Source organism: Paramormyrops kingsleyae, chromosome 6, assembly GCF_048594095.1.
Source record: "Paramormyrops kingsleyae isolate MSU_618 chromosome 6, PKINGS_0.4, whole genome shotgun sequence".
Taxonomy (NCBI): domain Eukaryota; kingdom Metazoa; phylum Chordata; class Actinopteri; order Osteoglossiformes; family Mormyridae; genus Paramormyrops; species Paramormyrops kingsleyae.
The window spans coordinates 38,918,555-38,931,746 of NC_132802.1; the positions used below are offsets into that span (position 1 = coordinate 38,918,555).

The 13,192-nt window shown below is 42.6% G+C and overlaps 1 protein-coding gene and 1 long non-coding RNA gene across 2 annotated transcripts; both read right to left on the reverse strand.

The window, feature by feature from the left end:
* Positions 1–964: 964 nt before the first annotated feature.
* On the reverse strand, positions 965–7,530 carry LOC140591716 (HMG domain-containing protein 3-like). The gene is made up of 6 exons (XM_072713191.1): positions 7,433–7,530; positions 7,202–7,343; positions 6,456–7,103; positions 6,105–6,185; positions 5,766–5,851; positions 965–1,057 (listed from the first exon to the last, which is right to left on the reverse strand). The coding sequence occupies exons 2-6, from the start codon at positions 7,341–7,343 to the stop codon at positions 1,046–1,048; spliced, it is 969 nt and encodes a 322-aa protein (XP_072569292.1). The 5' UTR covers positions 7,433–7,530; the 3' UTR covers positions 965–1,045.
* Positions 7,531–7,957: 427 nt separating this feature from the next.
* Positions 7,958–8,814, reverse strand: LOC140591790 (uncharacterized). The gene is made up of 3 exons (XR_011992091.1): positions 8,657–8,814; positions 8,260–8,399; positions 7,958–8,156 (listed from the first exon to the last, which is right to left on the reverse strand). It is a non-coding gene; the product is annotated as an uncharacterized lncRNA (long non-coding RNA).
* Between the last annotated feature and the right edge of the window lie 4,378 nt (positions 8,815–13,192).

The window sequence follows — 13,192 nt, forward strand, 5'->3', positions numbered from 1 at the left end:
CCTGCGCTGCTGTGTATATGCAACTTCTTTCCGCTTTACTGCTTAGACTCCACCCATAAATGCACAGCGGCGAAAATGTCCGATAGTGGCTGCAAATTCTAATCTCTATTTCCCGCCGAAAAAAAAATTAAAATCTGCAGTATGGGAATATTTTGGGTATCCGAAAAATGATCGTGGGGTGGATATCCAGTTTGCAAGAAATGTGGACGAACAGTGGCCGCAAAAGGAGGAAATACGTCGAACATGTTCTCCCATATTCGCGAACACCATCCCTCCGTGAAGATAAAGGTAAGTTCCATTTATAACTTAAAGCCGTATTATTTCTGTGATGCAGAGGGAATCCCGGAATCCAGTCATGTAATTGGAGTCAATTACAGTATAATTCAGATGCCACGTAAAATGTCCGATTTGATAGATAGATGGATGAATAAATCAAAATATAGCTGTGCAGCAAATTAAATCGCGATGTGCGTCTGTGAATATACAGCGCAAAAAGGCTGCCGCTTGCTCATTAACCAACTACCCCCCCCCCCCCCCCACACACACACACACACACACACACACACACAGCGGCACAGATGATTATTTTGTCCTCCAGGTTCGTGTGCCGCCCCCCATAGAATCCCTCCCGGCGCCCTCCCAACTTCATCCCTTATCGTCTCCGCTCGCCCATCCTCTAGAAAAACGCTTTATTTAGATTATTTTTGTTTTCCTCCAAGTTCGTGTGCCGCCCCCCACGTGACATGAAAAAGTGCCGCCCCGGGCGGCTGCCCCGTTCGCCCATGCCTAAAACCGCCACTGCATGATGGTCATGGTTTTTAAAGCGTCTGCTGTCTCATTCACTATGTGAAGACGTGAACACATGAACATATCCAGAGCTACTCTCAAGAGAACACTTAATGATCATTTTATAATTTTATTTAAAAGAATAATCATCAAATACACTAACTGAAAACTCATAGGTGTTTAGTACAAGTGGACACATTCTCTCACCTCAGCGGTCAAGATTGAGCCCTGAAAATCTCAACATGCTTACATTTCTTCATCATAATCTGACCTGAAAAAAAGCAAAGAAATGCATGCTGCTATGATAATCTCAGGAAAATATTAACAAACATGACCCTGCACATATTGCTCTCCCATATATGCTGTTAAAGAGGAAGGACAGTTTGATTTATTCTTGTCTAATATAAAGAGAAATAACTTATTCCTTATTTTGTTCAAATGGGAGATGCGCAGCTTTATTTTATTTACAGATGGTACTGCTGGGAGTATGCTGGCGTGTTTGACTGCCGCTGCTCTCCGGTGTATGTTTTGTAGCTCTGCGGCTTGTTTGTTTTTCGAGTTTTATTCAGTTTTATTTGTTTTATCTAATTTTATTCAGTTTTATCTGGAGTTGTTTTATTACTTTAAAATCGCTTTACAAACTTACCTGGATAACACCATTTGTAAAGCTGTACCTGCTAAACGCGGGCTCTCGCCTTGACGCGATCGGCTGTTCTGCCGTCCTCCGTGGCGGAGGTGTGGGAGCTCGGTTCGAGCAACGGGCTGCGTTGTGGAGGAGCAGACGGCAGAGGAGTGTCGGCAGCTCCGTTAATTCCTGGACCGTGGGGAAGAGGAAGGGCCGTTTACGGAGGACGAAGGAGCGCTGGACGCAGCGGCTTTCACCCCCCCCCGAGGAGCTGTCTGCTGACCTGCGGCCCGGGGAGTTTGTGGGGTCACTGCAGTGTTTGAGAATGCCGCCGCTGCTGCAGTACTCCGCCTCTACCCTTCGCCAGCTCAACACCCGCTGCCTCCCGGACTGCGCTGCTTCTCTCCAACAGCTTGGACTCCTCCGCAACTCCCGTCCTTCACATCGGGGATCTGGACGTATTTTTTCTCACCATATCTCATCTGTGGACGCCATCCCGTCCATCTGGTCCTACCGCTCTGATACTTCCGCATTGCGTCATCACAACAACCGATACGTGAGTCAATCCAACCTCCGCTCTGTTCCTCGCGCATCACAACACACTGCAAATTCACGTCATCTGAACTTTTCTCTCCTTAACACCCGCTCCCTCAGCAATAAGGAACTCATTTTAAATGAGTACATCATAGACAATAAACTGGATTTTCTCTGTTTGACTGAAACCTGGCATAAACCTATGGACTATCTCTCCCTAAATCAGACCACACCCCCTGGATTCACTTTTGTTGAAAATCCCCGTTCTAAAGGGCGCGGCGGCGGCACAGCTGTTATTTTTAAAAAAGACATTAAATTAACCCCTCTCTCTTTCTCAAAATTTCACTCATTTGAATATACTGCTTTCAAACTGTCCGGTCCATCTCCACTTGTAACTGCTGTTATTTACCGCTCGCCGAAACCTGACCCCTCATTCCTTCCAGACCTCACAGATTTTCTGACTCAGTTAAGTGCCATATCATCTTCCATCCTTCTGCTTGGTGACTTTAATTTTCACATTGACAATGTCAACTCCAAACCCGCTGCTGAATTCATGGACCTTCTTCAATTGTTCAATATCACCCAATATGTTAATTTCCCCACTCATACTCATGGTCACATTCTTGATTTGGTTTGCTCCAATGGTCCCACAATAATCAATCTCTCCAGCCATAATCTTTGTATATCTGACCACTTTGCCATAAATTTTAACATACAAATCCCACTCACAGCTCATAAAGCAAAACGTATCATAACCTTTAGAAATCTAAAATCCATTGACACTTCTGCTCTTTCTGCTCTTCTTTCTTCTAAACTGCCTACCTTCACTTCCCCTCTGTCTGAAAACCCTTCTGAACTTGTCAATCATTACAATAATACCCTCTCCTACTGTCTTGATGAACTGGCCCCCACTAAAACTAAAACCGTTTCCTTCACTTATACTGCCCCCTGGTACACTCCTGAGCTTCATCAAATGAAGTCTCGTAAGCGCCAGCTTGAGAGACTGTACAAGAAATCTGGTTTAACTGTTCATCTCCAAATCTACACAGACTACATACAGCAATACAAAGATACATTAAACTCTACCCGGTCCAAATACTACTCCAACCTCATCTACTCCGGTTCTAATAACCCTAAAGCTCTCTTTTCCACAATAAACACACTCCTAAAGCCTAACAACATCCCCTCATCTTCCTTCACCACTGACAAATGCAATCAATTTCAATCATTCTTTCAGTCCAAAATAGATTCTGTTTACAGTTCAATAGACCTTTCCTCTTCCCACGCTGTTCCACCTGATCCTCCTCCGCCCAATCAACAGCTCTCTCACTTCACACCCATTACCCCTGCTCACCTGACAAAACTTTTTTCTGGCATTAAAACTTCCACATGTTCCCTGGACCCTATTCCCTCTCCTCTAATCAAAGCCTGTCTTCCTGTTCTCTCTCCACTGATCACCCAAATTATAAACTCCTCCCTCTCCTCCGGTTTTGTTCCACAGTCTCTCAAGCTGGCTGCTATTACCCCCATTCTCAAAAAACCAAACCACGACCCCGACATCTGTGCTAATTTCCGTCCCATATCCAACCTCCCCTTTCTGTCTAAAATCCTGGAACGTGTAGTTGCCGCTCAACTCCAAACCCACCTTTCTTTCAACAGTCTCTATGAACCATTCCAGTCTGGCTTCCGTCCTAAACACAGCACCGAAACAGCTCTGCTCAAAATCACTAATGACCTTCTCCTCTCCTCTGACTCTGGCCACCTCTCCATTCTCATCCTCCTGGACCTCACTGCAGCCTTTGACACTATCAGTCACTCCATCCTCCTGTCTCGTCTCAAAAACTCATTGAACATCACCGGCTCTGCTCTCTTCTGGCTCCGGTCCTATCTCACAAATCGACAACAGTTTATCCATTTTAATCATTGCTCATCTACTATAGCCCCCCTGCAGCAGGGGGTACCCCAGGGTTCGGTGCTTGGTCCTCTCCTATTCATTCTCTACATCCTCCCCCTCGGCAACATCATTCGTCGTCACGGTCTCCGCTTTCATTGCTACGCTGACGACATTCAACTTTACATCTCCACAACATCCATCAACCCCAGCATCCACTCCACTCTCACCCACTGTCTAACTGACATTAAAAACTGGATGAATCATAATTTCCTCAAACTAAACAGTGACAAAACAGACTTCATCATCATTGGTCCACACAACATCACCAAATCCTCACTACATTTCAGTGTGCACTTTGACAACACCATACTCTCTCCATCCCCACTCATCCGTAACCTCGGTGTACTCTTAGACCCCACTCTTTCATTTGAACCCCACGTCAAGCACATAACCCGGACTGCATTCTTTCACCTTAAAAACATAGCCCGTCTCCGCCCATCACTCACCTTCTCTGCCGCTGAAACTCTCATCCACGCATTTATCACATCCAGAATCGATTACTGCAATAGCATCCTCTACGGTTCACCATCCAAAACTCTCAACAGATTACAGTACATTCAGAATTCCGCTGCCCGGCTCCTTACCCAAACCCGCTCACGTGAACACATCACCCCTGTCCTCCAAAAGCTACACTGGCTCCCCGTCCCTCAGCGCATCCACTTCAAAATCCTTCTCATCACATTCAAAGCACTCCACAACCTGGCCCCTTCTTACCTCACAGACCTGCTCCATCACCATACTCCATCTCGCTCCCTACGCTCGTCCAGCTCGAACCTCCTGTCCCTGCCCTGTAGGACCAAGCTCCGAACCTGGGGGGACAGAGCCTTCTCCATCGCTGCCCCCACCCTCTGGAACTCACTGCCCAAATCCCTCCGCGACTGCTCTGACCTCCCTACTTTTAAAACGGAACTCAAAACTCACCTGTTTAAAATTGCTTTTAATGTTTGATTTTATGTTGTAAATTGTGTGTTCTTTTATTCTATTGTGCTGTGAAGCGTCTTTGAGTGTCCTGAAAAGCGCTTTATAAATAAAATGTATTATTATTATTATTATTTATTTTTCCCCCAAAAGTTAGACTCATACTTCCATAAGTTTTTTTTATTTTCATTAAAAAAAAGTTTGTTACAATAAACCATGTTCATCCAAAAACCATATCTCTTTTTATTCATTTAAGGGTCATTGTAGCTGATGATTATACTAATAATAATGATAGTTTAATACCGTATACCACGAAACCGTGATATTTTCTGAGACGATTATCATACCGTGAAAATCTCATACCGTTACAACCCTAATCCCCACCTTCAGATCAGATCACTAAGACCAATTAATCTGACTCCATTAAATTATGCTGCTGTTTGTAATAGGGTCAGTGGTGGCCTAATGGATAGGGAAGTGCACTTGTAATCGAAAGGTGCCACTGAAGTACCCTGAGCAAGGTACCACCCCCAAGCACTGCTCTCCTCTGCAATGTCATGGTGTCATATAGGTTAAATGCAGAGTACACATTTTGTTGTTGTGCACTGTGTGCTGTGGTGTGTCAATGACAACTAATCACTTCACTTATATGCCATGCACTACGAGGCATCACAGAAAATATTTAAAAAGTATGACACAAAAGGAATTGTATTACTGATTAATGAATAGTTTGTTTCCAAGTTATAAATAATATAATAACCGATACATTAGATGTTAAAAGTTATAACACCCATAAACAATGACAACTGTATTACATGAAATGGTTGCCAATTGTTAAATGGTTTCCAAATTTGCGACTAAGAGAGCCCATGCGGCAATCAATCAAATGAGTCAATCAATATATAAACAAACAAACAAATACGGAGGAACAAAACATAAAACATGCACCTCTGAGTCTCTGATTTCCGATCGGGCACTTGTGTGCTCCAGATGTGGTAGTCCCCAGCAGTCATCACTGCACACTGGTAGATCTCCTGTCATACATATCAGACCATGCATGAAAATATTAACCAAATAAGTGTTTCACCACATTTCTGTGATACTGAGCCATCTTATGAAGCATATAACACTTTCTTAGGGTGGCTGAAGGTTGGTATACATTTAGCTGCAGATCAAGTACCCACTGCAAACATACATAAGTATACATATTCTAAAAAACATGGATGTGTTAAGGTTTTTATTAAGTTGTACAACCAGGCCCTCAAAAAATATATATTGTCTTCATACCAGGGGATGCTGCAGTTGTCATACCATGAGCTGGTGCTGCTGTTGTTGTTTGTGCTTGTTCGGCTGGTGCTTCAGCTGGTGCTGCAAAAAAGCACATTTTAAACCAAATGATTTAGAATGAGTTAAATCGGTTGTACTGCATGCATTTCTCATCAACGCTATGCTGTCTAGCATTTCTGACAGATTTGTAAGTTATAGCTTTATGATCTTTCAAATTGCAAAATAAACATGAGGAATCACCTACAATTAAAAGACAAATATAACTTCACGGCACCGGACAGCAAAATTACATAAACATGACATAAACATGACATTACCACTAATAATTTAGAATGAGGGTGGAATACATACCCAAAACTGTCTGACCATTGGAATTTAACTGTATGTCCACTCCTTTGCCCAATCTCTTCTTCATGCTTTCTATGGTTCTTGAATTTCTAGCATTGTTGTAGTGACACAAAATATTTCGCATCAAAAAGACATGCGATGAGGGAGTCATCATGTTGAGAAAATGATTGTTTTTCCTCATTCCAGCAAAGAGCTGTTCAGCACACGGGCTGTTGATCCAACCACGTAACTCTGGGACCAGTTCCACCTTTCGCAAGACATCCCTGGCATCTTTTGAGTTTGCCTCATGAAATCTATCATAAAGAGCATAATGCTCAGACGATCCAGTTATAGGGTGGCCATTTTCATCAGGAACTGGCTTCTTGGTGACTAGCCATGGCAAGCTCACTTTTATCTGTCCAGTAGTGGCACATCTGATGTTATCTTCAGTAGGCTCAAGTAACCTACCCCCATGAGGTTTGAAGGGTAATGATTCTGGATCTCTTAGGTTGGTATGTGTTGCCAACCCTCTCGCAAAATCATATAATACAATGTTTGGAAAATGTTTCATCGACAATAAAAGGTCAGCAAAGTCCCGGGGGCTCTCAGCCCTTATGTTGAACTTAACACCATACACCACAGCACAAGGACAGGTGACCACAGCCCATCCACCTGTTTAAGGAAACTCTAAATCAGAGTGCAACCATTCCAAGTAATGAAACTAAGAACTGTCTGTAAAAACGGTCTCTCAGTAATAGAACACAACTTACCAGAAGCTCCCCAGATCTGTGAAAACACCTTATCATAACTCGCTCTGTTCTTCATTTCTTGTTGAAGTCTCGTTACCAGGTCCATCCGTGAGCCTTTGGGGTCTATGCCACACTGTCGGCACAGAGCACGCACAGCTTCCATCTATAATGAACATTAGTATAGTTGGTCTGGCGTGGTTCAAAAACACACATCTTTGACAAAACTGACAAAAATTGACTTAAGTTCAGTACCTTGAGCTTAAGAAGTTCATCAGTCAGTCGGTCCTCTGTGAGGTTAAACTCAGATTCCTCCTTTGCACTACAAGCAGAATACACTTCTTTGTATTCAGTGTTGAGTACAACATCCCTATCTCTTGTGTGAGGACCAATCCACGGAGCCCAACTATGGTAACTGGGATGGACGACAAATGGGTTTGACTTGTTGCCTTTAAATGATGTTAGAAAATATTATTAACATAACAGTACATTATTCCACGATAAACAAAGTAAATGCTAGAATACTGTCATCCCACCTAGAACATTGTGCGGACTGTACTTACTTGGGACCAACCCACGGCTGATCATTTCAAGGGAAACCATCTCCCAGAAATTTTCAACACTTACCTTTCCATCAAAAGTCTGAGATGGTTCCTCAATGCTGCTCACTAAGGAAAGCAAGACTTAAGTAAGCATGTTCCAAACAGTCATAGCTGGATATGTGGTGCTTGAAACAATGTAAGACTAAGAAAATGAATAAATGTGTTCACTTACCAGGCATGCTAAAAACGCCCTTCTCATGAAGGTCCATCACAACAGATACTGGATGATAACCACACGATACACAAGCATATGTGTAACCGAGGTCTGACAGTGCTTCAAAGCTTAAATAAGCCTGCAGGACCCTTTCCCTGGATGGATAGGTTTTACCAGAGGTCTTCTCCAACACATCCATGGCACTCCCTACTGCCTGATGAGTCTGTGAAATTGATGTATGACATTTAAAGGCTTTACAATATATTATTTTGATAAAGTATTCGTAATTGTTTTAAATGATTAAAACAACAGAACATGGTTCCTACCTGAAGTGTATTGCGTAGAAAATGGCACATGTATATGGACAGAAGTGTGTGGTCATCGAAATTGTGGACACCATCAGTCCACTCCTGGTATCGATATGCCATACCACACCTGTAGCACCATTTTCTGTACACTGAAATTCCTAATGGACACAAGCACCAGTAAATGTTACACATTTATCTTTCACCATTTTACACTGTGACATGTCTCTATACTTTGCACAGTACTAAAAGCCAGTGTATGAAATTATCTCAGTAAGCATACAAGTGTGAATTGCTGGGAAGGAGGCTAAGCTGCTGATAGTGGAAGTCATGGCTACACTGACATTTACAGTACATGTAGTGAGTAATGAAATGTTAAAATATCGATAATAAATATTTAAATAAAGAGAGAACATACCTTCTATGACATCAGTGATTGTTAGGATTTTAGCCTTAGATGTAATCAGCACAGGTTCGCTTAGAGGAGTGGGCTCTAAACATTCTGAGCAAAAGGTTTCTGATGGTATGAAGTGCACAGGGAAATGAATGGTCTTGACCACGTCTGAGGGGAAAATCGCAGGCAGTTTCTTCTTATGAAAAATGTATTGAACCATCCGCGACAGATTTTTGCCTTCAGGTGAGTATGGAGCTCCTTCTTCTAGGTCAAAACTTTCCATGTCAATTGGAAAATGTTCTGTGATGTTCTCCTCCACACTTCTGGTTTTTCTGAAGAGTGCCTGGTCTGTTTCAAATAAATGCCACTTGGCAACATATTTAGGTATGCATGACTGCCTTGGGTTCGCGCAAGGACAATGCCATGAAATGATTTTAGAATTGTACCTTACCACCACTCTGCCAAGCCGGCTGTAATAGGAGATAGTTGACTCGTATACAGAAATGTGCTTTTTGTAGGGGGGTCCACACACAGTCACCAGACAGGACAACGGGACTCCTGCATCATTTGCTTCTCTCTGACGTACCAAACACCTTTCCTTTTTGTCTTCCCCAAACCACTTGTCATGTACCATCACCTGCAAAACATCCTCTGTAAGTGATGGAGTGTCCATTCTGGCTGGAGGGCAGTACACGAGGGACTGAATGTGGTGGCACTCAAATGGACGAAGGTTTGACCTCTCTGCAAACTCTGCATTAATTCTGCAGATATCCAGCTCACACATTGTTTTTTGTTCAGGACCCCATGTCCTTTTAATGACACGTACTGGTGTGCTGGGTGCTATAAAAGACTTTGCTACTGCAAACACTCCATTTGTGTAATCAACACACTGAGCACTGAGGTGGTTCTGTGCCGTAATGTCCATTTTGATGGGAGTGTGACGTCTTCGAAGATGTATCCGTAGGTTCCGTCTATTAAGGATTAGGCCACAGCTAGTACACTTCACTGTTTTCTGCTTTCTTTGGGTGAGGGGGTGGTAGTGCTGGTGCTGCTGAGGAGCCAGGATCAGAGGAACATGAAGAAAGTGAGGGGTGGAGGATGGGGACTGGGGGAGGGGGACATGCAGCTTCAGAAGCAGTAAAGGAGGGAGCAGGAGAGGCGGGAGGTGACTGATGCGCTTCCGTTGTGGTTGGCTTGGTTTCACTGATGCATTGGGATACATGATGTTTAAACTGGTCTTTGCGTATTATTGTTTGGCTGCAATAAAGACAATGAAAGTGTCCTGTGGGTCTGCAATAATTGTTGCATTTGCTGATGAAGAAACCTGCAAGACGGCAACATGAAGACCAAAGCTATCAACAGAAAAGAAAGGTATACACAGAACGGGACTGGGGGAGTGAGGTCAGGAGTAGCTGATCAGAAAGTTACAGTGTCAAACAAAACACAAACATAGGTAAATTAGCTTACCAATATTCACATGACTTCAGGGACTCCCACTAAGGAACTCCACATCATTTTGTCTATCTTGATTGTAAGAAGTGCATTCTACATTTAAGCATGTGTATGTTTTAAAACCACCAAAATCAATAGACCAATAAACATCATTAGGAATTACCTCTATGCTGTACTGCATGTCTCACGTGGCTCTGAATGTGTGTTGTAAATTTGAATTGTTGGTCAGTTGCATAAGTGCAGCATGGGCATCTGAACACACCGTCTAGGCAAAACCTTGTTGCATCAGGACTGGCCTGTAAATGCGTTGGATGCTTTAAAACATAAACAATAAAACATTGTGTAAACTTACTGTTACTCTGAGGTGCACGCTCATTCTAACAACATAACATGCATGCAGAAGTAATGCAGCTTGTAAGGTTATCAGGCTGTGATATCGATAAAATATCTTATAGAGCATTCATATCATCAGCATTAACTTGAGTATCCTGAGCATCATAATATAGCCTAAACATCTGCATAATTAACAATCATAATATACTATTTTTACATAAATACCATTGAGGTTGTTGGTGTAATTTAATAATATATCGGTCACATACTCCATAACTCTTAATAAAACAATTCGGTCATCATAATCAGAAAAACTCAAAAGCACCTGTCGTAGTCTGTTTTCTACATATGCATTTGTGATAAATATTTTGCAATATTGTCATATAATTTTTAGGACATAAGGCCCAGACCTGCGGTCCCTGAAACAAAAGAGAAACAACCTAGCAGCAAAACGTACCGTCTGCGTTTTCTAGTGTTACGCCCTAAAACAAAACATATATACATGATTTATTTATTCAAATTTCATTTTAGTCTATTCAATGTGTTACCCTTCTCATGTTCTGAATCTAAGGGCATTTCAAGTCCGGAAATTTTAACTAGAGACACAATATTTAAGTAGAGGCATACCCAATTTCATTTTAGTCTATTCAATGTGTTACCCTTCTCATGTTCTGAATCTAAGGGCATTTCAAGTCCGGAAATTTTAACTAGAGACACAATATTTAAGTAGAGGCATACCCAAGCGAAACAAGAGAAAGTGTGAAACAAGCACAACTACTTTAGCCCAAGTTTTTAAAAATGAGAAAAAGCCGTAATCAGTTTAACAGTTTTATTTCAATGTCAAAGAGAAAAAAAAACACTTCACCAAAGGCGAAGATCCATCCATAGCGGCTCTGGGTCCCGTCAGCGTAGCACAAAGCTAGCGTGATCTAGGCTGCCATTATCCAAGGAGCAGGGCCAGGCGCGTGCCACCCGTTTGAACAATGCGGGCGAAATAACTGCCTTATGGGATGCGAAGCTTGCGCATGCGCAGTGACGCAGACGCGCCTTTCAAAATGGCGGCGGCAGCAACACACGCGAAAGATCGATCTCCTGTATTTTCTTAGTTTTATTCTAAACAAGATGCCCCGATTTCATTTAAATACATTTAATAGCTGTAGGAACTAGTGAGCGGTATTTAGCAACATGCTATGTTAGAATAATGCCATCAAACGTGTCTGTTAAGCATATCACAGCGGACATACACGGAGGAAACATGGGGTAGAATCAAACAGGCCACAGGCTTTGAGATAGGCTGGCTCCCCAAGCTATTGCCCCCATTTAGCCCGAATGTCATAGACCTCCCCCCCCCCCCACATCCTGACAAAGATGTATTTAGTTGTATTTTGTTATCAGGGTGATCGTCCGTTCGCAGGCCACTTTGGCCATGTGGTGTAGTCATAAACCGTCGCGGATGTTTACCCGAAACCGGGGCATCAAACAAAGAATAAGGATTCCTTAGACAACCCATTTCAAAATATGGCAGCAACAAACGGAGTGCCCAGTTATTTCAAATAAACCATGACCTTTTTTTTAAAGTATTGAAGCACTTTTCTACCAATGTGAATAATAAACATTTTAGACAAAAAAAATCAACGAATAACGCTGGTAATTCGTTGTCAAAATGAGCGTACGGCATTAGCCCAGAAGAGGGGTGGCAATTTGCATATGTGAAAGCCTATGTGAATGAGACACAGGTCCAAAACTTTTAACTAGAGACACAATATTTAAGTAGAGGCATACCCAAGCGAAACAAGAGAAAGTGTGAAACAAGCACAACTACTTTAGCCCAAGTTTTTAAAAATGAGAAAAAGCCGTAATCAGTTTAACAGTTTTATTTCAATGTCAAAGAGAAAAAAAAACACTTCACCAAAGGCGAAGATCCATCCATAGCGGCTCTGGGTCCCGTCAGCGTAGCACAAAGCTAGCGTGATCTAGGCTGCCATTATCCAAGGAGCAGGGCCAGGCGCGTGCCACCCGTTTGAACAATGCGGGCGAAATAACTGCCTTATGGGATGCGAAGCTTGCGCATGCGCAGTGACGCAGACGCGCCTTTCAAAATGGCGGCGGCAGCAACACACGCGAAAGATCGATCTCCTGTATTTTCTTAGTTTTATTCTAAACAAGATGCCCCGATTTCATTTAAATACATTTAATAGCTGTAGGAACTAGTGAGCGGTATTTAGCAACATGCTATGTTAGAATAATGCCATCAAACGTGTCTGTTAAGCATATCACAGCGGACATACACGGAGGAAACATGGGGTAGAATCAAACAGGCCACAGGCTTTGAGATAGGCTGGCTCCCCAAGCTATTGCCCCCATTTAGCCCGAATGTCATAGACCTCCCCCCCCCCCACATCCTGACAAAGATGTATTTAGTTGTATTTTGTTATCAGGGTGATCGTCCGTTCGCAGGCCACTTTGGCCATGTGGTGTAGTCATAAACCGTCGCGGATGTTTACCCGAAACCGGGGCATCAAACAAAGAATAAGGATTCCTTAGACAACCCATTTCAAAATATGGCAGCAACAAACGGAGTGCCCAGTTATTTCAAATAAACCATGACCTTTTTTTTAAAGTATTGAAGCACTTTTCTACCAATGTGAATAATAAACATTTTAGACAAAAAAAATCAACGAATAACGCTGGTAATTCGTTGTCAAAATGAGCGTACGGCATTAGCCCAGAAGAGGGGTGGCAATTTGCATATGTGAAAGCCTATGTGAATGAGAC

Excerpts from the sequence above, each read along its gene's own strand:
- LOC140591716 (XM_072713191.1), bottom strand. The coding sequence starts at position 7,343 with ATGGAAGCTGTGCGTGCTCTGTGCCGACAGTGTGGCATAGACCCCAAA. Across the intron at positions 7,104-7,201 it reads ACAGATCTGGGGAGCTTCTG|GTGGATGGGCTGTGGTCACC; the intron begins GTAAGTTGTGTT and ends TTCCTTAAACAG. Across the intron at positions 5,852-6,104 it reads GACAACTGCAGCATCCCCTG|GAGATCTACCAGTGTGCAGT; the intron begins GTATGAAGACAA and ends TATGTATGACAG.